The 21,620-nt window shown below is 42.1% G+C and overlaps 1 protein-coding gene across 1 annotated transcript in view; it reads left to right on the top strand.

The window, feature by feature from the left end:
* Positions 1-20,762, top strand: part of LOC132075361 (unconventional myosin-X-like) — an 89,397-nt gene extending 68,635 nt beyond the window's left edge. Inside the window, exons 26-41 of the mRNA XM_059475725.1 lie at positions 23-146; positions 622-865; positions 1,681-1,776; positions 3,396-3,489; positions 4,099-4,154; positions 5,586-5,728; positions 7,074-7,268; positions 8,947-9,104; positions 10,256-10,379; positions 12,163-12,460; positions 13,719-13,926; positions 14,650-14,786; positions 14,945-15,068; positions 16,495-16,944; positions 17,729-17,920; positions 18,474-20,762. Coding sequence (XP_059331708.1) covers positions 23-146; positions 622-865; positions 1,681-1,776; positions 3,396-3,489; positions 4,099-4,154; positions 5,586-5,728; positions 7,074-7,268; positions 8,947-9,104; positions 10,256-10,379; positions 12,163-12,460; positions 13,719-13,926; positions 14,650-14,786; positions 14,945-15,068; positions 16,495-16,944; positions 17,729-17,920; positions 18,474-18,587 — 2,757 coding nt within the window. The 3' untranslated portion in view covers positions 18,588-20,762. The remainder of the gene's footprint in view (positions 1-22; positions 147-621; positions 866-1,680; positions 1,777-3,395; positions 3,490-4,098; positions 4,155-5,585; positions 5,729-7,073; positions 7,269-8,946; positions 9,105-10,255; positions 10,380-12,162; positions 12,461-13,718; positions 13,927-14,649; positions 14,787-14,944; positions 15,069-16,494; positions 16,945-17,728; positions 17,921-18,473) is intronic.
* Positions 20,763-21,620: the final 858 nt, after the last annotated feature.

The raw sequence follows: 21,620 nt of genomic DNA, 5'->3' as shown, positions 1-21,620 counted from the left end.
GTATCTCTTCTTTTTTCTTTAGTTTCTGGAGAGTGAGGAAGAAGTGGATGTTTACATTGATACAGATGAAGAGTTTTGTAATGGACGAATCACTATCTTCAATGGTTCGGGTCCGCCCTATTTTCATAGTTACCTCTACATGAAAGGTAAGTGGATTTTGCCAAAACCATGGATAGATGGGATCCAGGAAACCTGCTTTCTTCTTCTGTTTGTCCAGAATCATCATCTTTATTTGCTCTTAGTTCTCAGTTTATTCTTCTTTTTTTTTTCCTTCTTCTTCTATTTAAAAAAGCAAATAGAGAGAGAGCTGGATGACAGAGATGTCTTTGCCGCTGAGACTTCTTTGTGCCTACTTGGTATGGGCTTAAATGATTAATTCTCAGCTATGAAACTGAACTCAGAACAAAAACACTTGAGTAGTGCATGTATTTTGCTTTTGTTTCACTAGTTTTGTTCTGTTTTTTCTATGTTTGTAATTAGGCACAACTTTGTTTCTCTTCTTCAGTTCCTTTTTTTGATGTAGGAACTGAAGTGGCCCCTATTCCTGCCTGGGGCAGGCTCAGAGTGGAAGCATGGCCCCTGTTGTGTGTCTGCTGAAGATTTGCTGCCTCTCTTTTGCAGGAGGTCTCATGAACCCGTGGCGGCGGCGCTGGTGTGTCCTGAAGAACGAGGCCTTCATGTGGTTCCGCACCAAGCAGGAGGCCCTCAAGTCAGGCTGGCTCTACAAAAAAGGAGGAGGAATGTCAACCCTGTCGCGCCGCAACTGGAAACGCCGCTGGTTTGTGCTTCGGGAGTCCAAGCTGATGTACTTTGAGAATGATAGCGAGGAGAAGCTGAAGGGGACTATTGATATCAGAAGGGCAAAGTGAGTGCAGAAAGAAATCCCTTTGATGCCCAGTATTCACTCTCTAAATCAGTAATGAAGGGTCCAGTGCTGCTGTTCATTGGCCTGTGTATCTCCCATGCTACTTGGAGAAACAGAAACAAAGGAGGGAAAAGGCAATTAAAGCATCTAGTTTTACTCTGGAGGGAGTCTGTGATTACTTGATAGTTCTTTTCCCAGTCTTGCCTTTCATAATCCAGCAGCAGCTCTTTCCAAGCCATGGATGGAGCCAGACCAGGAGGGGCTAATTAAGTACATACCCCATGCATTCTCTCCTACCCAGACTCCATCTGTTTTCTGGCTTCTCCAGGCATTTCACAGAGGTATTATGAAGCTCACAGCGGGGTTTGAATTTGGCAGCATGTACTGTGCCTTTTCCTGAGTCCTGAATGCTCTTTCTGCTGCCATAGTCAATTCCTCAGCTCCTGCTGTAAGAAAGGACAGACTGGTCACCTATTAGCATTATGCAGGCCTGTAAAGTGCCAAAAAGAATGGCACACCCACTTTGTAAAGAGATCTCTATATCAGCCTCCCTGTTATCTCTTCTTCCATTTAGTCTGTTGGTGTCTTGAAAATCTGTATAATGCCTTAAGCTTTGGTTTTTAACTGTACAGATCTTTTTAAACATCTTGATGTGTATTGGCGGAATTTTGTATTTCTGTCGGAATTACAAGCCATCTGAACCAAGTGCTTTCCCTTCTGTGTGGTGAAGGGTATGATGTGAAAGAATCAACCAGATGGAATTCAGGCCTGTGAAAGGTTTTTAGCTTTGGCTCTTGTGCTTTCTTGTGTTCCAGAGAGATTGTGGATATTCATGAAAAGGAGAATGCCTTGGACATTGTGACAGAAGACCGAGTTTACCACATTGTTGCAGAGTCACCAGAAGATGCCAGGTACAGCAGGGAGTTTTGTTAGGTTTGTTCATTCAGTGCAGGCCTGACCCAGCTACTCATGGGAGAGTTTTAGAAACATAATCAATTCTCTTTTACTGGAGAAAATGGGGGATTTGTTCCAGAGTGTCATTTCGTGATTCCTGGGATGCATCACACCTACTTTGGGGACTTGATGTTACAGCTACCAAGGTTGTGGTTCAGTCTGGCAGTCACAGGACTGCCAGCTTCTCATGTGGCTGTGAGCATGTGGAATTCAAGGGTTACTTCAGCAGACACACAAACCTTAATATAAACTGGAGCATCTAATAGCTGATTTATTTATTTAATGGAATCTTGAATCAAACAAAAAGTCTATTCATGTTGTCTGTAAATGATTGCGAGAGCAGCTGGGTTTTATCCAGGAGACAGAAAAAGGCTGCAGCTTATCAGAGTCTGTAGTGTCATCTGATAAAATCTTCCAAGTGCAAAGTAAACAAGTGACTCATGTCCTTCCTTCTTGGCATCCTGGCCAGACAGTGGGAATCAGTTTTTTAAGGGCAGGTTGGACAACCTGTCCTGGCTATGCAAAGCCAAGTTAGGAGGTTACTGTCCCCAACCACTCATGTCTTCCCACTTCTACGAAGGCTTTTGCTCTCTCAGCCCTGACAGTGTAACTGTTTCTCTGATCTACTGGTTCTGCGAAGTTATTTAGGGTTTATTATTATTTTGGTGTAAGAAAGGGGCAAGGTGTTTGGGTGCAATTTAACAGAAATAGACTGAAGAACAGCCGCATGGACAAGAAGGGGCAAATGTACGGAGCAGTGGTGGAAGGAACAGTAACTTACCCTAGAACCACAGCTGCAGTAGGCATGCCCTAAGATAACACTGCAGAATTGTTAGGATGAGTGTAAACCAAATGTGGCCTCTGCCTATGCCCTATCAGTCTCTCTTCTGAGGGAGAAGAAAGCACCAGCACTCACCGTAGCAAAGGGCAGATTAGCAGATGTCCTAGAGTATCCAGTCTGAGAATCCTCCGTGAAGTATGGATGTTTGCTGATCTCACTGGAAGCTGCAGATAAGAATCTGCTTTTTCTGCAGCAGTGATTAGCCTCCAGATATGTCTGTAAGAGAAGCCCTTTCACAGACAAAAAACTTCACTTCCAATTCACTTATAAACAAACCCATGATTAATTGCCAGCCATATGACTTTCAAGTTTATTAGCAGTTCAGAGAGAGACTAATCAAGGAGGCTCCCGGGCGTCTCTAGGACTCTAGGGCAGGAAGATTCCCAGCTAACCCTGTTTTTACAAGTGCTGTATGCTCTTCTCAGTCTGCTGACATGGGCTCCCTGTAAAGCCACTGCCTACTTAAGAGTTCCTTGAATAACAAGTGGAAAACTGGATTTTGCAGGAGCAGCTGTTAGTGGGTTGAAGAACGTGCACAGAATTTTCATGGATAAATAAGGAGGAAGGAAGACATTGGAATCTGGTATGATCAGCCCAAAAGATATTTTGACATAGCATTCAGGAAATTGTGAATGAAGAAATTTTCCCACTGAAATCTTTCCAGGTTCCTTAATTTGTGTTCTCGAGCCAGTTTCACTACTGAAAGTTTAACTGTGATTCTGTTTTGGTTGGCAGTGGTTGGTTTAATGTTCTGAGCCGAGTGCACAGCGCTACAGCACAGCAGCTGAGGGAAATGCAGGATGAGCAGGCCAATCCAAAGAATGCTGTGGTGAGTTACTGTGCAACCAGCCTGTGGGCATGCTTGGAGCCCTCTGTGTTTAACTATTTGTGTGTGTTTTTCCAGCACGTGCAGTGCTGTACTTCTTAAGCAGTGTAAGAAACTGGACATTGGTAATTATAAAGAAACAGCAAAGCTGGTAGCAAAGAGGGTAAGCAGTGGAGAACATGGTGCTTGTTATGGGTTGCTCAGCTTGATGACAGATAGCTCTTTTCAGTTGGAGGAGAAGAGGGAGGCTGCCTCACACATAAAATGTCTTTGGATGCAACTAGTCTGGGTCACAGTTATCCAGACAGAAGATAGCAGTTGCGAAAAACGGTGTATTTATGTAATTTTGCCAGTACAGAGATAAAAGCTAAGGTTATTTCAGACCTTCATAATACCCTCTGGAAACTTGTAAATGTTTTTGCTCCAGTCCTGTGGAGCCCCTTGCATGTCTTGTGCTGTTTAAGGAGCAAAGATGACTCACTTGTACCTTTCTGGTGCGTTCATTTCTACTCAACCTGTTGGAATTCAGATGAATGGTTTCAATTCCAGTCCTATTCACAGAGGAGAACACCTGTAATCTAAAAGGCAATATATGTATTCTTCACTCTACAGGGAACCCTGGATGTTGGGCTTATTGACTCTGTCTGTGCCTCAGACAATCCTGATAGGTAGGTACAACAATCTGACCATCTCTTAAATCAGAAACTCCCTACAATATTTTTGTGGGTAGGTCCAGGTTTCCTTTGGGGTTTGTATTTGTTGAAACTCATACATCTCTTTCTCTAGACAAATAAACATAGCTGAAATCTGTAGCTTGTTTCAACCAATGTCACTTCACAGGCATGAAGTCCATATATGTATTGTCTTCAAGTCAAAGTTTCTCCTTCAGCTCCTAAAAGTGAAAACAGTATAATCTCAATGTCAGAAAATTATAGTTTTATCTACCACTAACATTGAACAGATATGTCCAGCAAAATCAACGCTTCCATTTTTTCAACAGAGTATTTTTGAGTTAATTTTGTAGATTCAGGGGAAAGAAACAGCGTTGTGGAAGAATAATGGATGAATTTAGAAATTGTATTAGTCTTGATATCTTTGCAATGCAGAGCACAGACCTTTAGTTAGTTTCAGAGAAGAGATGATGGGATGTTTCATATCCCTTTATGTTAACATTTAATTATTTCCCACATATTAACAGGTTCAGCCAGGGCAAAGATACTCACCACAGTGCTGAAGTAAAATGTTAGCTATTAAGTTATTTATCTCTGTAGTCTGGGGACAGAGCTCTGGGCTCTGACACAGGTTGCTAGGACTTTGTTTTTAGTAGTTTAGAAAATGCACTTCAAAAATGAACTAAGATTTCATTGATGGAAACATTTTAGGCAGTTCTCAGCCTGTACTCCTCATAATTAATCTGTGAACCAGTGAAAACTAGGAACAAATAGTAAGCTTAACAGTGAAAATTTGTTTTTGATTTCAAAGATTTATGAGTCTATCCTCCTAGAACTGGTCATACTTCTATTTTTCAGTTTTCCTGTAAAGCATCAATTCTGTACAGAATTGTGAATATTCTTTTGGTAAGATACAGTTGCAGGGGAAGGACAAAGTCATCCAGGAGCAACACAACAATTTTTCCTCTGTTTTGTCAGGATCAGCTCATCCTTTGTAAAACCAATCTCAAACATGTTGCAGCTGATCCTACTGAGACCAGTGTTTGCTGTTGCATCACTGATTTTAATAAGTACAAGGAGAATGGCTGTACCAGCTCAGCCCAGTGGTACAAACACTGGTTCACTCCAGTCAGTCAAAGTCCTTTGCTAATGAGCCAAGGACATTTAACAGCTGCTTATTAATTAATTAATATTTTCTAGTCTTTGGAAGTAGCATTTGAAAGATATTTAATTTCATTTAGCTGGTCTCTGCATTCATCAGTTGACAGAGCCACTGAAGAAGAGATGATCTTAAGTATTTCTGCACTCCTTTGTAGTTTATATTCAGAAAGTTTTTCTGTCTATGGGAAGGTAAAAAGCATGACTCTGGGTGTGCTGTGAGTTATTTGTGTGGTTATGACTAATTTTAATGCTTTTGTTTTGTGGCAGACCGAATTCTTTTGTGATCATCACGGCCAATCGCGTGATTCACTGCAACAGCGACACTCCTGAGGAAATGCATCACTGGATCTCCCTGCTGCAGAAACCCAAAGGCGAATCCAAGGTGGATGGCCAGGAGTTCCTTGTGAGAGGTGAAAGGAAATACATGCCATTACATGTGAAACTCATCTTCTGCTTATAATCTGACAGGGAGACTTGATTGTTGCTAACTCAGTCTAGGGTTTAGCTGCTCCCCAAAAACTGTCATTCTCTGCCCCCCCTCTACCTGCCTGCCTGCTGCTTGCCACATCACGTGTGTGCTAGCCTTGGCTCTTATCTAATTCCCTGCCAGGTGGGGGAAAAAAAAAGGCTTCATATGTTTCATTTTCTGATGATAGTTCTAGCCTATTTAAACATGTCTGGCAAATGCCACCAGGGAGTAGGAAGAAGCATGGCTGCTGATGAGGAGCAGCTGGCTTAGATGGACTAAAACATGACACTGTGGCTTTTGTTGGCAGCTCAGTTCCTTGTGACACCTGTCATGTAGAGAGGGAGGGAGGGAGGGAGAGAGATCTTTGTGGGATTGCTGCTGTCCTCAGTTAAACTAACTAACCTGGTTATGGTAGACAAAGTGAGATGAGAGAAATTCTCTGGGATTGAGCAAAAGCTTTGAATTACATCCTTAGTCAGAGCTTACTTGAAGATGGCGGAGCATGAGTAGGGATCACACATATATTGCAAAATATTCACCCATTTGTTTTAAATATTTTTAAATTTCCTCTCTACTTTGAGCTCATCACATGGTCTTATATGTATGAAGACACTCCTGATCCAGTCTGTGGAAAAGGAAGTGGATGAACAAATTGCCTTGCATCTTCCAGAAATGTCTATGAAGAAATAAAGGTCATGGAGTGGTCGTGACAAGGCAGAAGGACAGGAATAAAAGGGTCACCAAAATGTGGCAAAAGCCTTCCAGCGTAGTCTTGAAAATTTCAAGGAGATTGAATGATACAAAGGAGACTATAAGACAACAGTTTGAGTACCTTAACTTCAAAATACTTAATTGCAAGTCAACAGTTCCTTTTATCTGGTATTGTTCATTAGTCAAAGAGGAAAAAGAAATAATCCTTTGGGGAGTATGCTCTGCTCTTCATAAGATGTCTCTGTAACAGCAGAGTAGACACTGTAGACAGAGTAGACATATAAAAGCCTATGTTCAGTAAGATCTATATATTTTTGTTTTTTTCTGAGCCTCTTGGTTCAGTCCCACTGTTTTTGAACATTTTGCCTTGTGGGTGGACATTGCTTTTTACACCTCTGAGTAGAAAACTATCTTTTTGACAGCTTTAGCAATGCAGGCTGTAATTTTTTTCTATTGAAGTTTTTCTTAACCTTTTTTTCTTTATTTTCAACAAATCTAAAATGACAGTGAAATTATTTGTCCTGACCATGGGAGCAAGAGATGCATGTAATGATATGTTTGTGTTTCCGTGCCAGGCTGGCTTCATAAGGAGGTTCAGAGCAGCAACAAGATGTCCTCCCTGAAGATGAAGAAGCGCTGGTTTGTCCTGACCAACACTGCCCTCGACTACTACAAGTCCTCTGAGCGCACGGCAGCCAAGCTGGGGACGCTTGTGCTCAACAGCCTCTGCTCTGTGGTGCAGCCCGATGAGAGGGTCTTCAAAGACACAGGTGAGAGGGAGAAGGTGGTAAAGGGCAGGCTCCAGGTGTGCAGCACCTGAAGAGGGGATGGTGCAGGGCTGTAGGGGTGTGGCATGTTGAGAAGGCAGTCTGGATGTCACTGAGGCTTTGTGTGTAGCAGCGAACGTCTCTGCCCACAGACACTTTGCAAAGTGTGCAAAGTGCCTCACACCTGACACAGGTACACAGTGCTGATGTTTCTCACTGAGTAGAGCCACTGCTGATCTCAGTGTTCCCCAGGCAAGGTAATGGTGTGAGTTCCTGTAGTTGACAGTAATTATTATTACATCTCCAGAACTGTCACTTTGTAGCATGACCTGCGTTTGTCTATGGGGTCAGTGTTAACCTGTTAAATAGAAGCCATCCCATACACTGTAAGGGATGTAAAGTACATGTGTTATGGTACTCAATTTAATAGAAACAAAACATAGCAAAGGCCTGTGTTTGCTTTCTGTGCAATATGACAGAGTTCTGGGAGGGCAGGATCTGGCATGATCCTCCATTGCTTGCCTTAGGAGTTGGAGGGGAACCCAGGTTATGTGATAAAGGGTGAATCCCTCATACAAGGGTTGTGAACCTTAGAAAAATACTTGAAATACTGGACATTTGAATACTGGAGTTGTTTGGGATACATGGGATAAAAGGGCTGGAAGCTGGAAGTATTTAGTAAAGGGAGATGAGAGGAAATTTATTCTGCTCATTCACAACAAAGTGTCCACATTTTTGGTATCAACAGATGTCTAGAGCTGCCTTTAGCAGATAGAATTGCTATCACCTTGACACATTCTCTCAGGTTGTCAAACATATTTTTGAAAGTTCTAAGAGTTGATTTGGCAATCTGACTAGGTGCTGTGTGTAGAGTGGTCATTTTCCAAGTGATTAACAGGATGGTGTAGTCCAAATGCTGTCTGTGAAAGTGAGCTGCCTGGTTGGCAGGCAGGTAGTCAGATTACACTGCAAGATACTTCCATCTTGGAAAGCTGTCTTTGTACCAAAATCTGGACTGGGACTTGCCTATTGATAAATCTGTTTTGGCAATGGGGCTGTTAATGTCTATCCTAGAGGATTTTAACCAGACACACTGTATATTGCTATGAAAGCAGCAGGGGTTTTACATCAGCCACAAGCTACAGGCAAAAAGAGAATCAACGATCTCTTAATAATCAAGTCCAACCACTAGCCTAACATTGTCAAGTCCACCACTAAGCCATGTCCCTAGGTGCCACATCTGCACATTTTTTAATGCCTCCAGGGTGGTGATTCAACCAATTCCTTGGACAGTCTGTTGGCAGTCCTTTCCTCTTGTCCTGTTGCTTGCTACCTGCCAGAAGGCACAGACCCCCAGCTGGTTACATCCTCCTTTCAGGTAGTTGTAGATAGTAATAAGGTCCCCCTTGAGCCTTATTTTCTCCAAGCTGAACACCCTCAGCTCCCTCAGCTGCAGAACTTGTGCTCCAGCCCCTTGCCCAGCTCCATTGCTCTCCTTGAGAGCTGATCTGCTCCGTAGCCTTCCCTGGTATCAAGGCTGACCTGACGGACCTGTGGTTCCCCAGATTCTCCTTCTGGTCCTTCTTGTAGGTGAATGTGACATTTGCTAATCTCTAGTCAGCTCCATAATAGGGCAGCCAGTTTCACCTTGCAGCTTTGTTCCCACCTTTGTTTCTGGCAGGCTACTGGAACATCATCGTGCACGGGCGGAAGCACTCGTACAGGCTGTACACCAAGCTGCTGAACGAAGCCATGCGCTGGGCCTCTGCCATCCAGGGGGTCATTGACAGCAAAGTGCCCATAGAAACACCCACACAGCAGCTCATCCGTGACATCAGGGTAGGTGGCATCCTGCTACTCCCCACGTGACTTGGGAGCAGCCAGACCACTACTGGCCTAACACAGTCATTGCTGAGAATGTGGCAAAAAATGAGGTTACTGTCTTAAGGGGAGAATGAAAAAGGGTAAAAAAATAAATTCACACAACTGTGCAACAAAAAAAAAACCAAAAAACATTACATGAATTTTATTTTGCTAGCTGGTCTCCATAAGTCTAGACTACGACTCTGTGCAATTAAAAATTGCATGCAGGATTACACCATCGAGTATTTGCAAATCTCTACTCCATCCTTTTCGCTCCTAAGCATCCCTCAGACACAAATACAAAAAATTCCATTCCTACTAGCCATCTGACTTTGATATACCCTGAAGTTCTCTTCATACCTTAGGCTTGCATGGTTAAATATCAGAGTAAAGGGTGGAAAGATAATATCCTTAAAAATAGCAGAAATTGTACCACAGGAGAAATTTTTGAGAATAAACTTGCCAGAAACTTTGGCAAATAGACCTAGAATCATTTAAGAAGACACACCAAAGCAAATTCCAGAAGAGGTGCATTTGTGATGAACTCTAAACTAGATGCAATTAGATACTTTTAATTTAGGAAGAAAGAGCTGGGAGTGATTGTAGAAAACGGTGGAAAACTTCAGCTCGAGGTTCAAGGACATTATTAGGAAGAAGTCTAGGACAAAATGCAGAAGAATGTGATCCAGTGTGTATGGTAGTGACAGGCCCAGATTTTGAACACCGTGGAGCATTTTGGTTGTTCATTCTGTAAACACGTATAACACAACCAGACAAGCTGAGAACAGGCTCATTATTACACACTGGAAATGGTTGTGGTCAGAAAGTCCATTACCCATGTCCTGTTGAAAGCTTGAAGGACATAGGAGAGAGGGATCATGCCACATGTATTATGCACGCCATGCCTGAAGGCAAAATTCTGTGCTTGGTGACTTGTGGGATGATGTAGCATGGCTATTCTTGTGTTTAATTTTCAGAAATAATGTACAGGGTAATTTCTAGATACAGATTATGCTTTGATCACTTAGTCTCTCTAAAGATGTTTGAGCTTGAGCCTAGATATGTAAGGGCACCCTGCAAAGGACTGTGTCTATTTGAGGATAATGATTTTTTGCTTTCTTTTCCAGGAAAACAGCACAAACTTTGAAGTAGTGGAACAGACATATAGGAGGAACCCAATCTTGAGATACACCCAGCACCCCTTGCATTCCCCACTGCTCCCATTACCCTATGGAGATGTCAGTGTCAATTGTAAGTATTTTACCCAAGTGGCAGAATCCACTCACGTTTTGAGGGTCACTGAGGAGCCTGAGCACCACAAAATGGGCCTGTGAGCTCTCTCTGTGCAGGTGAAGTCTGTTTGGGGCAGTGTGGCCCACAGGGTTCAGGGAGGGAGCAGGCCCTTTCTCTTCCTTTCTTCTCTGGACTGTGTTCATTTTCACTGCCTCTTATGGGATCATGGAATCTTAGGGTAAATGGGAGCAGATGGTTTTATCATCCATCCAGGGGACATGCAGCCTGTCTTCCTTTAGCCACAGCTGGGTTGTGAGTGGCTCCATTGGAAATACTACAATAGGATTACATCTTGCAGCTGGCAGTGGGGTAGTTTTTCTACGGAAGTTTTCTTACAGTTCTTACAGTTTTCTGCTGCAAAACCAGATGAAATGAACCCTTTTTTCAAAAGTGTCAGAAACAAGAAAGAGCTAGAGTAATGGGCCACCAGAAACCAAAGTGATTTGTTGATGATTACGGACTGTTTGACATACTGAAACTGAAAGTTGGTGAAGAACTATAGAAAAATGTCTCTTTGGAGTGACTGAGCCACAGAATCTTTAAGAAATGAATTTCAATTAAAGCAATGTATTTGGGAAAAACAGTCTGCCACATAGGTAGTGATCTAGCTGTGCTTTTGAAAGTGAACATCAATTTACATAGCTTATGAAAATGTCAACTCTAGTGGTACAGTTCTGAGTACAGAAACAAAACAGCTAATGTAAGGTTTTGAAAGCTTAGAAAAGGAAAAATAAAGTCTCTGTGCAGCTGTATATGTATCATACACCTGCATCGTGAGTACAGGAGACAGTTTTGCGTTCTACATCTCATCAAAGATAGAGGAGATGTAAAAACCTACCCAAAGATGATCAAAGGTACAGAAGAACTTGCCTACAATTATGTGACTAAATAGAGAGCAGGATTCTTCAGCCTCAAAATGAAATTTTTAGGATCAGAAGAATGTCATGGAGAGATTGAAAGGATATTAGGTCTGTCACAATCCAATTACATGGCAGATTAAAAGCACAGAAAAGGAAATTCTGAAATACAGGAAAAATACAGAGCAAACACACTGTGGAACTTACTTTTTAGAGCTGTGTCTTTGTATTGTACAGTTAATACATGGCCACAGGGGAAGCAGTGGCTGTACAAGAGATTCAGAAGGACCTGAAGCACAAGATGTGCACAGGAGGATGCAAGCCTGCCTCTGAATGTTATCACACATGTCTGAGCAGTTCAAAAAGCAGACATTTAGGTGCTCAAAAAACTCAGGTTTTGGTGTAAGCATTTTAAATCTAAACAATAGGTATAAGATGCATTTGTGGTACAGCAATTTGCCTAAGTTCTCTATTGGCCCAGGGGTCAAAGCTAATACAGACACAACACAGAATTTTGGAATTAAACAAGCCAGGCTTCAGTGGCCACATTCCATTACTTTGGTTGCAGACACTGAGGCCTGAACTAGATTTCAATGTTCATTTCCCTGAAAAATATTACTCTGCTTTTCTGTGCAGTCTATCCAGAAATGGATTGGGAGTGGTGAGCAAATCAGATGTTGGCAAATGCAAATTAAAACTACATTTGAACATTTGGAGAGGAAGCATTGATGAACTTAAAGTATAAATTTAAAGTTCAGGATATGCACTAATGCTCAGGTTGCTGTTCTTCCATGACAGAGGAGTAGAGTTTACTGTAGTACTGCTGGGCCAGTAGAAAATGAGGGAGATGTTCACCTCTTGTCATCTTTGTGATTGTTCCCCAGTGCAACAAGAGAAGGGTTACAGCAGCTTACAGGATGAAGCAGTGAAGATCTTTAACTCCCTTCAGGAAATCGAGACAGTGTCTGACCCCATACCCATTATCCAAGGCATCCTGCAGACCTGCCATGATTTAAAGCCCCTCCGAGATGAAGTGTACTGTCAGCTCATCAAGCAAACCAACCACATGCCACATCCCAACAGTGCTGGCAACCTGCACCACTGGCAGCTGATGACCTGTATGAGCTGCACTTTCCTGCCCAGCAGAGGGATCCTGCGCTACCTCAAGTTCCACCTCCGAAGGTGAGCGTCTCTTTCGTTTGCACTTGTTTCCTTTGCTCTGCTGATCTTCCACTGCCTGTTGTAGTTACCTGTCTCAACCTCTTGCTATGCAAACATCTTCCTGTGGTGTTCCAGCCTCCTACCTTTGCCCAATTCTCACCACCAGCTTTTCTCTGTACTCAGACTCCCCTCCTTGTCACCCATCTGTTGTGTCAAAAGGATGTGGAATAAAAGTAAGTTACCCAAACAGAATACCATGAGGCTGTGTTCCATTGGATTTACAGCTGCTTACTAATGTACATATAGATATTATCAAGCTGCAGGAAAGGTGAGATCTGTACTTTCATACTCATGGAAATCTGTTCTACCTTGCAGCTGGCACAGGCAAAAAGCATACTATGAAGTAGGAGAGAGACTGTAAATCCAATTTATATTTTTCAAGATTTCTTTAACTAAGCACATAATGCTTGCAATTAATATTTTTAATCTGTTTTAACCTCCCATTTTCATGATCTAAATAATTTACATTTCTTCCCAAGTCATCTTCAGCATCTAATGCAGCTTTACAAAGCAGTCTGCACTGGGCCTGATATGCAGCTGTGTAACTTTGCTCCTTTCCTAATGATTAGCAAGATCAACAAAATCTATTTGATTCCTTCCAAGCTAGGAAAGAGTGATATGAGTTTTGTGTCAATATACCAAATAGCTATATCCATGGCCTGGGTCTAAGAGATGCAGATACTCCATGGAGCCATTTCATTCTTTTATCACTGAAGTTGAAAATAATGTTATATTTAGACCTGCTGATCTTGGAGGGAGGAGAACAGTGTACAGGCATCTGCTTTCTATCTTCTTAATTCTCAAACATACTATAGAAGTGGCTCAGTCACAGTCAGCAAATTAAAAAAACAACAACAAAAAAAAAAACCAACCAAAACCATTAAGAATAAATAAAAAAAGTTAAAAGTTTACATTTGATTTCACAGTTTTTATTCTCAGTGTTGTAAATTGAGATTGTCAATCCTACTGTCTTCAGCTGTCACTAAACTCCTGAAACTTTGAACTGCTTATTTCATACACTGCCGAGAAATGCCACTGAAGTGACTTTCAAATTACTAGTAAAAGCAGATTGTATTGTTTAGGAAATAAGCTTGATTTTTGTGTGGTTGCATTTGACATCAGCATCTCTACCAAACTCTTTACTTGCAGTTGTCTCATTTCTAGGGTAACGTGTTGTTCGCTATGTAATGGGATTTTCTTTTGCTTCTCTTTTATTTAGGGTAAAAGATCTCTTTCCAGACTCAGAAATAGATAGGTATGCACAGTTCATAAGTGATTCCCTGAAGAGAACGAAGACAAGGGAGTTTGTGCCCTCCCAGGAGGAAATACAGGCTCTTCTTACCCGTGAGGAAATGACCACGACAGTGTATTGCCATGGTGGTGGCTCCTGCAAAATAACCATCAACTCCCACACCAGCGCTGGGGAGGTAATGCATCAGTGGGGTTAACCAGATGTGAGCACATCTGTCTGGAGAGTGGGTCTGTTGAAGAGACACCATTTTCCCTTTTATTTCCAAATTTTTTATTTGTTTTAATCACAACTCTTTTGCTATTTCTTTGGGCAAAGTTCAGCTTATTCTACAAGGCCAGGTTGTAGAGTATCACTTGAAAACTGTTGCAAAATCTAAATGCTTCTGGTGTTCTGCCCTTTGTCTGAAACTTGCTAAACACAGTTTTCTGGACAAGGAGAGATTCCAGTTCATAATGGAATCCTTCTGAGAGGGTTATTCCACCAGTAATCATTAGCAGGTCAGAAGCAGGATTCCAGGTTGCAGTAGTCATGTCTGTGAAAACATTAGTGCTAAACAGAGCAGAAAGTGGAATTGTTACTAGAGGAACTGAGAATGTCACTGTGACATCTGAATCCATTATGTGCCTATGTCTTGTGCAGAATTCTAATTGCCCCGTCCTCAAAAGGGTAGGGAAGATTGAAAAGATTCAGAGAAGAAAAGCAAGGATGATCAAATACAAGTAATGACTTCACTGCAGGGCATGATCTTTTAGGGTTAGAATTCTTTAATCTGAAAACATGGTAATTAAGGGACATTAAATGTGATGGAGATGTATGAAAGATAGGTGTCCTGAAGAGGTACTGATCTTCATTGTGAAAGGGGGAGTGATGCCACTGTGTGATGTGTCTGGTTTTGCAGGTGGTTGAGAAGCTGATCCGAGGGCTGGCGATGGAGGACAGCCGCAATATGTTCGCGCTCTTTGAACACAACCAGCAGGTTGACCGTGCTGTGGAGAGTCGGGTGATTGTGGCTGACATCTTGGCCAAGTTTGAGAGGTAAAAGAATGCTTCATGAAACATTTAATTCCTAGTTGGATGTAACACTGGATTTCAGAATCTCAGATTACCTTCAGATTGTGATTTGCACTGTGAACATTTCAGGACCATGGGTACTTCTCCTTACTGGGTTTTCTCATTCTCTGTATATTTTACAGACTTGCTGGCTCTGAAGAAGAAGAGGAGGAGGGACAGTGGCAACTGTATTTTAAGCTTTATTGCTTCTTGGATATTGAGAATGTTCCCAAAGATGGTGTGGAATTTGCCTTCATGTTTGAGCAAGTAAGCAAACTCTGGGAGAATGATTTGGTTTCCAGGATGGCAAAAGCACACAAGAGGATACAGAAAACTGGTTTACCTTTCATTAGAAGTGGGAATTCTGTTTGTACCAAAAGAATTTAGTGTGTTGGATTTTTGTCTGGAATTTTCTAAGCAGATAGACCATGGAATTTTCTAGGGAAGATGAGTATTAGAACAAAGGCAGGAAAAGCTAGCAAAGGCTTAGAAAAAATGAAACACTAATAATTTTTTTTAAACTTGGTCTTTAACTTTAGAAGGCAGAGAAATTCAGGTACTGATTTGTGAGAATCATTAAAAGTAGCTGCTTGCAGAACATAAATGTAAAGAAAACTGGAACATCTATCTATCTATCTGTCTATCTGCAAATCAGCTTACAAGAACAGCTTATCCTTGGAGTGTTACCAGAACTAACTAAGAACCATCTTTTGGGCAATTTCTTTTGATTAACAGAGAGGCACTAGCAGAGTACTGCAGACAAAGGAAAGGAGAATGTAGTTGACAATATTTATCTGCTGAGTAGTCTAATTTTTTTAAGTCACTGTATTCTGTAGCACAATGATACTGGCAAGATCAGAGGTCACACTGGTATGAAAGAGCCTTGCAGCTGGGAAGTAAAACTAAACCAACTGGAGCAACCAGCTGTGTGATTTGTCCCATCTGTATTACTTCAATGAACACTGACCTTGCCTCAGAAAATCATAGAATCTGTGTTAATGGCAGTCAGTCATGAAGACTGAAACTCATTGATAGTCAAATGCATGGCATGCCATCACTCAGATGATGGTTCCATTCTTGAAATGAATCAACTCCCTCTTGACAAGGCTCTCAGTCTACACAGCTTTAATTGGCAATGAGAAGTAACAGTAGGGAGAGTAGGTGTTACCCAGACATTAGATGGATGTGCAAAAAGCCCCATTAATAGGTTTCACAGAAAAACAGGCAAAGGGAAGCAAGAAGATGGTGGAGACATCAGGTGAAGGAGGAAGATGTGGGACGTGCTTTTGTGTAATGAAACTGAGGTTGAGAATCTTGAATTTATATAATTACTCTAGTGTTGAATATAATCTTCACACAGGAGCTGTAGCTGGTACAGCACAAAAACAAATTGCTTCAATTCTCGTTTTGTCCGTCTGTTCCAGACCTAAAAGGTTCTCATTGTAGGACTTTCTGTACAGGATAGGAGCCCCTCAAAGATCTCTGTCCTGTTCATGCTTGCAGAAAGGGGTGTTCCCCCCCATATGAACCACTTGCAGACTTTGACATATTTATTCCAATGTCTGCTCCGACCTCCTGAATTATGTCTGTCCTACTGGGATCAGCAGAGGTGACAGGAATCTCTGCATGCACCCAGATGTGAATAAAGTGTACTATTGTTTTCTAATGAGTTTGGGACACTTTTTGTTTGTAGGCTCACGAAAGCCTCATAGCTGGTCATTTTCCTGGCCCAGAGGACACTCTGCAGCGTCTGGCAGCTCTGCGGCTGCAGTACCTTCATGGAGATTATTCCAAAATAAGCTGGACCCTTGATGGAATCTACCCAGTTAACAGGCTGAAATCCAAAATACTGCACTCAACAAAGAGCAGCAGCAGTACCAGTCACACTCTGGAGAGGAGACGGACCAGCTTCCTTGAAGGGACGTTGAAGCGTAGCTTCAAGACAGGGTCTGTAAAGAAGCAGAAGGTAGAAGAGGAGCAGATGATGGAGATGTGGGTAAAAGAAGAGCTTTCAGCTGCTCGGGCAAGCATAGCACAAAAATGGACCAAGCTGCAGGGGCTCTCTCAGCATCAGGCCATGGTGAAATACATGTCCATTGTAAAGGAGTGGCCAGGTTATGGGTCAACCCTCTTTGATGTTGAGGTGAGTGAATAATAAATTCCTAAAACCACAGCTGAGGAGAGGTATCAGTCTGGAGAACAGATAAAGCTGTGTGTAACAGATGGGAATTTAGGGAAGTGGATACATTTTGCCTTAGTAATCTCAGAGAAAGCCTGCAGTATCACAGTCCCCAAGAGTTATGACACAGAGAGCACAGAGCAAGCAAGGCAGGGCATCCTGGTAAATGAAGGGAGACAATGGATTCCCACTTTGTTAGAATAATGGTGGAATGGGGGAGGAGAGAGTGGTTTAAGAAAGTGGTGGCTAGCAAAAGTCAAAGTAAAGCAAAGCTCTGCTGTTCTTGCCAGCAAAAAGTGCAGTCCTGGTCTGCAGCAGTTCAACAGAAATTGGGCAGACTGGGGTGTGTTCAGCACTGTGTCAGCCTGCTACGGGCAGAGGTCACAGTTCAATTCTGCCAGTTTGGCTGCTGCCAAGGTGGATCACCATGGGAAGTTGGTTGCCTGCATTATCTGTAAAATAAGAAGTGGAATATTGACTTGCTCCATCACTTTAAAATCTGATGAGAGCTGTTCCCTATTACAATTATTTATTACTCAGCTAGTATTTGACTCACAGCTGTTTCACATCTGAATCTTTGCAGCAGGAGTGCCTCCAGCTGCAAGTTCAGAGATTCTGCAAGTACCCTGGTTTGTGTATTGAATTGAAACGTCCTAAAAGAGCTAGAAACAGAGGGCTTTTTCTTGAATGGAAAATTATGTGATCCTCCACTGCATTTATGCAAAAGGTCATATTTCTCTTTCTGCAGTGCAAGGAGGGTGGATTCCCCAATGATCTCTGGCTTGGAGTCAGCACAGAAAATGTGTCTGTCTACAAACGAGGGGATCCTAAACCACTAGAAACTTTCCAGTATGAGCACATTGTTTTCTTTGGAGCTCCACAGCCCAACACCTTCAAAATTACAGTGGATGAGAGAGAAATGTTCTTTGAAACCTCCCAGGTACGTGAAAGCACATAGCCACTTCAGTTAAGCTTCAAGGAATAGAAGAACTCTTGACTAGTGGACTACACAGCCAAGGGAAAACATGAAGGGAACTTAAGCCTAAAGGGCATGATACCTCTTCTTGAATACAGGGATGAACAAAAAAAATAGGCTGGTTAGAAAGTGAAGGAGGTTGATTGGTATTCCAGTGCATCAAGAGTTTCCAGTTCTGGGTGGAAACTCTGGCTCTTCAGTTTGGCTGTTTTGTTTTTTTTTTTTCATTCCTTTCCAGTAGATGAATGGGGAGTTTCACACACTTAAAAAAAATTATTTAGTAGAATGGGAGTTCCTTTTCTTTGAGCTAAAAATATTTTAAAGTGTTGCTACATCAGAGTACAAACTTGTCAAGCCTTTCTCTTCTTACTGTCATGTTCACATTTAGTATTAACACGCAAAATTGATTGTGTCATGACTTTGGAAAACAGGAATCTCTTCCAGCAAAATGTCCTGTATGCCTCAGCGAACTGAGGTTTTCAGAGTGCTTATGCTGTGTGCTGTGTTCTCTCCCCAGGTGGGTGAGATAATAAAGATCATGAAAGCGTACATCAACATGATCGTGAAGAAACGCTGCAGTGTCAAATCAGCCACCAGCGTGGACAGCCATGCAAGCATCTGGACTAGGTGATACGGATGAACTGGCACTAGTTTAGTCATGGGTGTCTGCAACTTGCCAGCACAAGTGTAGCAAAGATGTTTTTTAAGAATTCAACTGACTACTGTATTTAAAACCTAAAGTGACATCTACAGTACCATAGGATTTGCACCTCTGCCCAAAGACATTAAACAGTTACAACTGTTGTGAAATACTAATGGCCCAAAACTTGTTTTCCCCTTGCCTGTTTGATGAACAATGTACCTTAAAGAAGCAAAGTCAGAAGCATCCTCCTCCTCCGTGTCCTCTCTGCTGCTTTCACTGTCACCTGTCATACTGGCAGAAAAATTGACAAGGATCATTTCTGCGGGACAGGAGACAGACTTAAGCTTCCTTAAGAATTTTGAATATGCAGACATCTGGGATCATGTGATCACAGCATGGTCTGCTGAAAGAATATTTATTTATTTTGCAAACAAATCTAAAATATAAATCACTGTGGGTTTGGTTTGTTTTTTTTTTTTTTTTTCAGGATATACTAACAATCTGATCTGGTCTTAAAAAGCCTTTGTATAATTGAAGTCAAGTGGTCAAAAGAGATCAAACCCTACGCGAGAGAGCATTAAACAAAGAAACAAAAACACCCAAGGTGGTTGTTTACCTTCCAATAAAAGTTCATAGGTACACAACTGTAAAAGTGGCACTTTCAGTTAAACTATTAAATACTCCAGTCTGGGAGAGAACCTCTGGGACTAGCACCACTGAAACAGGCCCTAAGGTCACACTTCAAGCAGTGTCTCTTGCATAAAAAATAATGACTGCTGTTCTCATGTACAGCCCACGAGGGGAGATGGTTTTAGTAGCATTTCCAGAAGAGCTGCTCTTCACAAACTCCAGGTATTAGATGGAGGTTGGAGATTTGTGGTGAACAGCTTGCTTGCATTAAGATCCTTCTTTCTTTAGGGGGGCTTTTAGGTGACTGGGCTCCCTGAACTTAGTTTTAAGTGAACTGTTTCCTGCTGAGTAAATAGGTGCCTAGATAAATTGTTACAGACAAGATTTTTACTTCCTCTTTACTGTAGTAAGCAAAAGTCAAATCCTGCATCCATCCCAAATTTAACAAGAACTGCTCACATCACTGAATCCCCAGATCCCCATGCAGTCTCCTCTAGGTCCTTAGTCCTCAGCAGAACTTGAAAACAATTCTATTTTGCCAAAACAACTGCTTCTTGGACGTTTTTATAGCTGCCTGCAATTTGAAGAAGCAGAATTTTTTTCTTCTCTATGAAAGACATTCATCTTCAGTTTGTTGACTTCAGAAAGTTGATTTAATTGTTTAAAACAATATTCACTATCAGTTCCATCATAAATTAGTTGCATTAACAACCAAGAAACCTGGTGGTGAGCGATTTTCCATGACCCTTGTCTAGTCTTGGGATCCCAGAATGCAAATGCCCATGAAACTGCAGAGCTGTATGTAATGTGGGCCTTCTTTCACATTTAAAATTGGCTGTCTCCATTTCTGTAGTAGCAGCAGCTAAGGCCTGTTAGCTATGGAACAGAAATTGCATAGTAAAATAGGTGTCAGTATGCAACAGATTCCATTCCAATTCATCATTAAATTGTGCCAATATTATTAATACTGTGTTGCAGAGCACTGGTTTTGAGGGTGACAGTACAAGAAGAAATACTGTACATAGCCCCTGCTCCTCTCTCATTTCCACTACACTGCAGCATGTGCAAGCACACCGGGCACTTGCTACACAATCAGTCAAAGAGGGTGGCCCCTGCTGTGCATCATCCCTCCAACTGGAGTTTTGCCTTAAATAGCATCACTGATGGAGCCCACAAACACCCCTTGTTGTCACGAGGAATTAAAAGATGACCAGGTCACAGATGGGAGAGAACAGGAATGCAGAGGCCACCTGAGAAGCAACACTTTGTATACACTGCATACACTGGCTCAATCTCTAATGTATCAGACTAGGCTTGATTATCCATGTCCTAACTCTGCACTAGTTCTGTGTTCTGGCTCTTGGGTTGCTGCAGGCAGCTTGAACCCACTTGAAACATAACTCTCACTACTATTTGTTGTAATTTTGCTCGTTTCTATTATAGAACTCCTTCTTCTGTCTTTTTTAATTTGTAACTGGCTTTACAAGATGAAAGTTTAATAAATTATTGGATTGCACAGGCTGCATTCACTTACAGGCATTGTGTGCCCATGTTGAGGGGTTTTCTCAGAGCTTAACACTCGGAACGTGCAAGTGAAAATCAGGCGACACCAGCATGAGGATACAACAGCCCTTCCTCCCAGAAGCAAGTTTTGGAAATAGAAAATAGTTTGCTACTAAAGTGGGGAAGGTTTGTTTGCAACTTCTGGTTTTCTCTGCGGCTGTCACACCCTTGCCCAGTGGGAGATGTCCCACTGGTTCTGAGACAGCAGGGCAAGGAATTAATTGTCTCCCAAGGCCCAGTCTGTGGCATCAGCTCCATACCTTCTCATCAGCACCTCCAAAGTCACTAACAACAGAAAATCACTTCTGGCTCAAATAAGCTGCCAGTTTGCACTTCCCACACAAGTGCATGGCTGGGTCATGGTACTCACCTAAGAGCTTGTGTCACTGAAATTGGGACTGGTAGCAGCTGAGCTCTCAGCAGCACAGACAGACCATCCCACTAGCAGACAAAAGTTCCCTCAATCCATACACAGGTATGGAATCCAAGCAGTGGTGCATAATCCCCATCATTATGCTCCCCTTTATACCTTGGTCAGATGCTCTGAGAGCCTCAGGACCCTGGAGATCAGTGCTATACAATATCACTTCCAACTGTTCAAATTCTTCGTTCTCCATCTTTATCCTCTTGCATAGATTTTCCATGTCTTTATTTGAGGCTGAAAATGCCTCTGCTTACTGCCAGCTAGCCAGTCTCCTTTCTGGGCAGCTGTTGAATTTCAGACTGCACTTGTTTCATTAATACATCTCTATAAAGACAACAAACGTGCACTGCTGCAGGTCCAATATGATTACAGCAATGCACACAAAGGCAGTTACTGAGTGCTAG

This window comes from Ammospiza nelsoni, chromosome 7, assembly GCF_027579445.1.
Source record: "Ammospiza nelsoni isolate bAmmNel1 chromosome 7, bAmmNel1.pri, whole genome shotgun sequence".
Lineage (NCBI taxonomy): Eukaryota > Metazoa > Chordata > Aves > Passeriformes > Passerellidae > Ammospiza > Ammospiza nelsoni.
The sequence above is the reverse complement of the archived record's forward strand: the minus strand, read 5'-3'. Positions and strand labels throughout refer to the sequence as shown.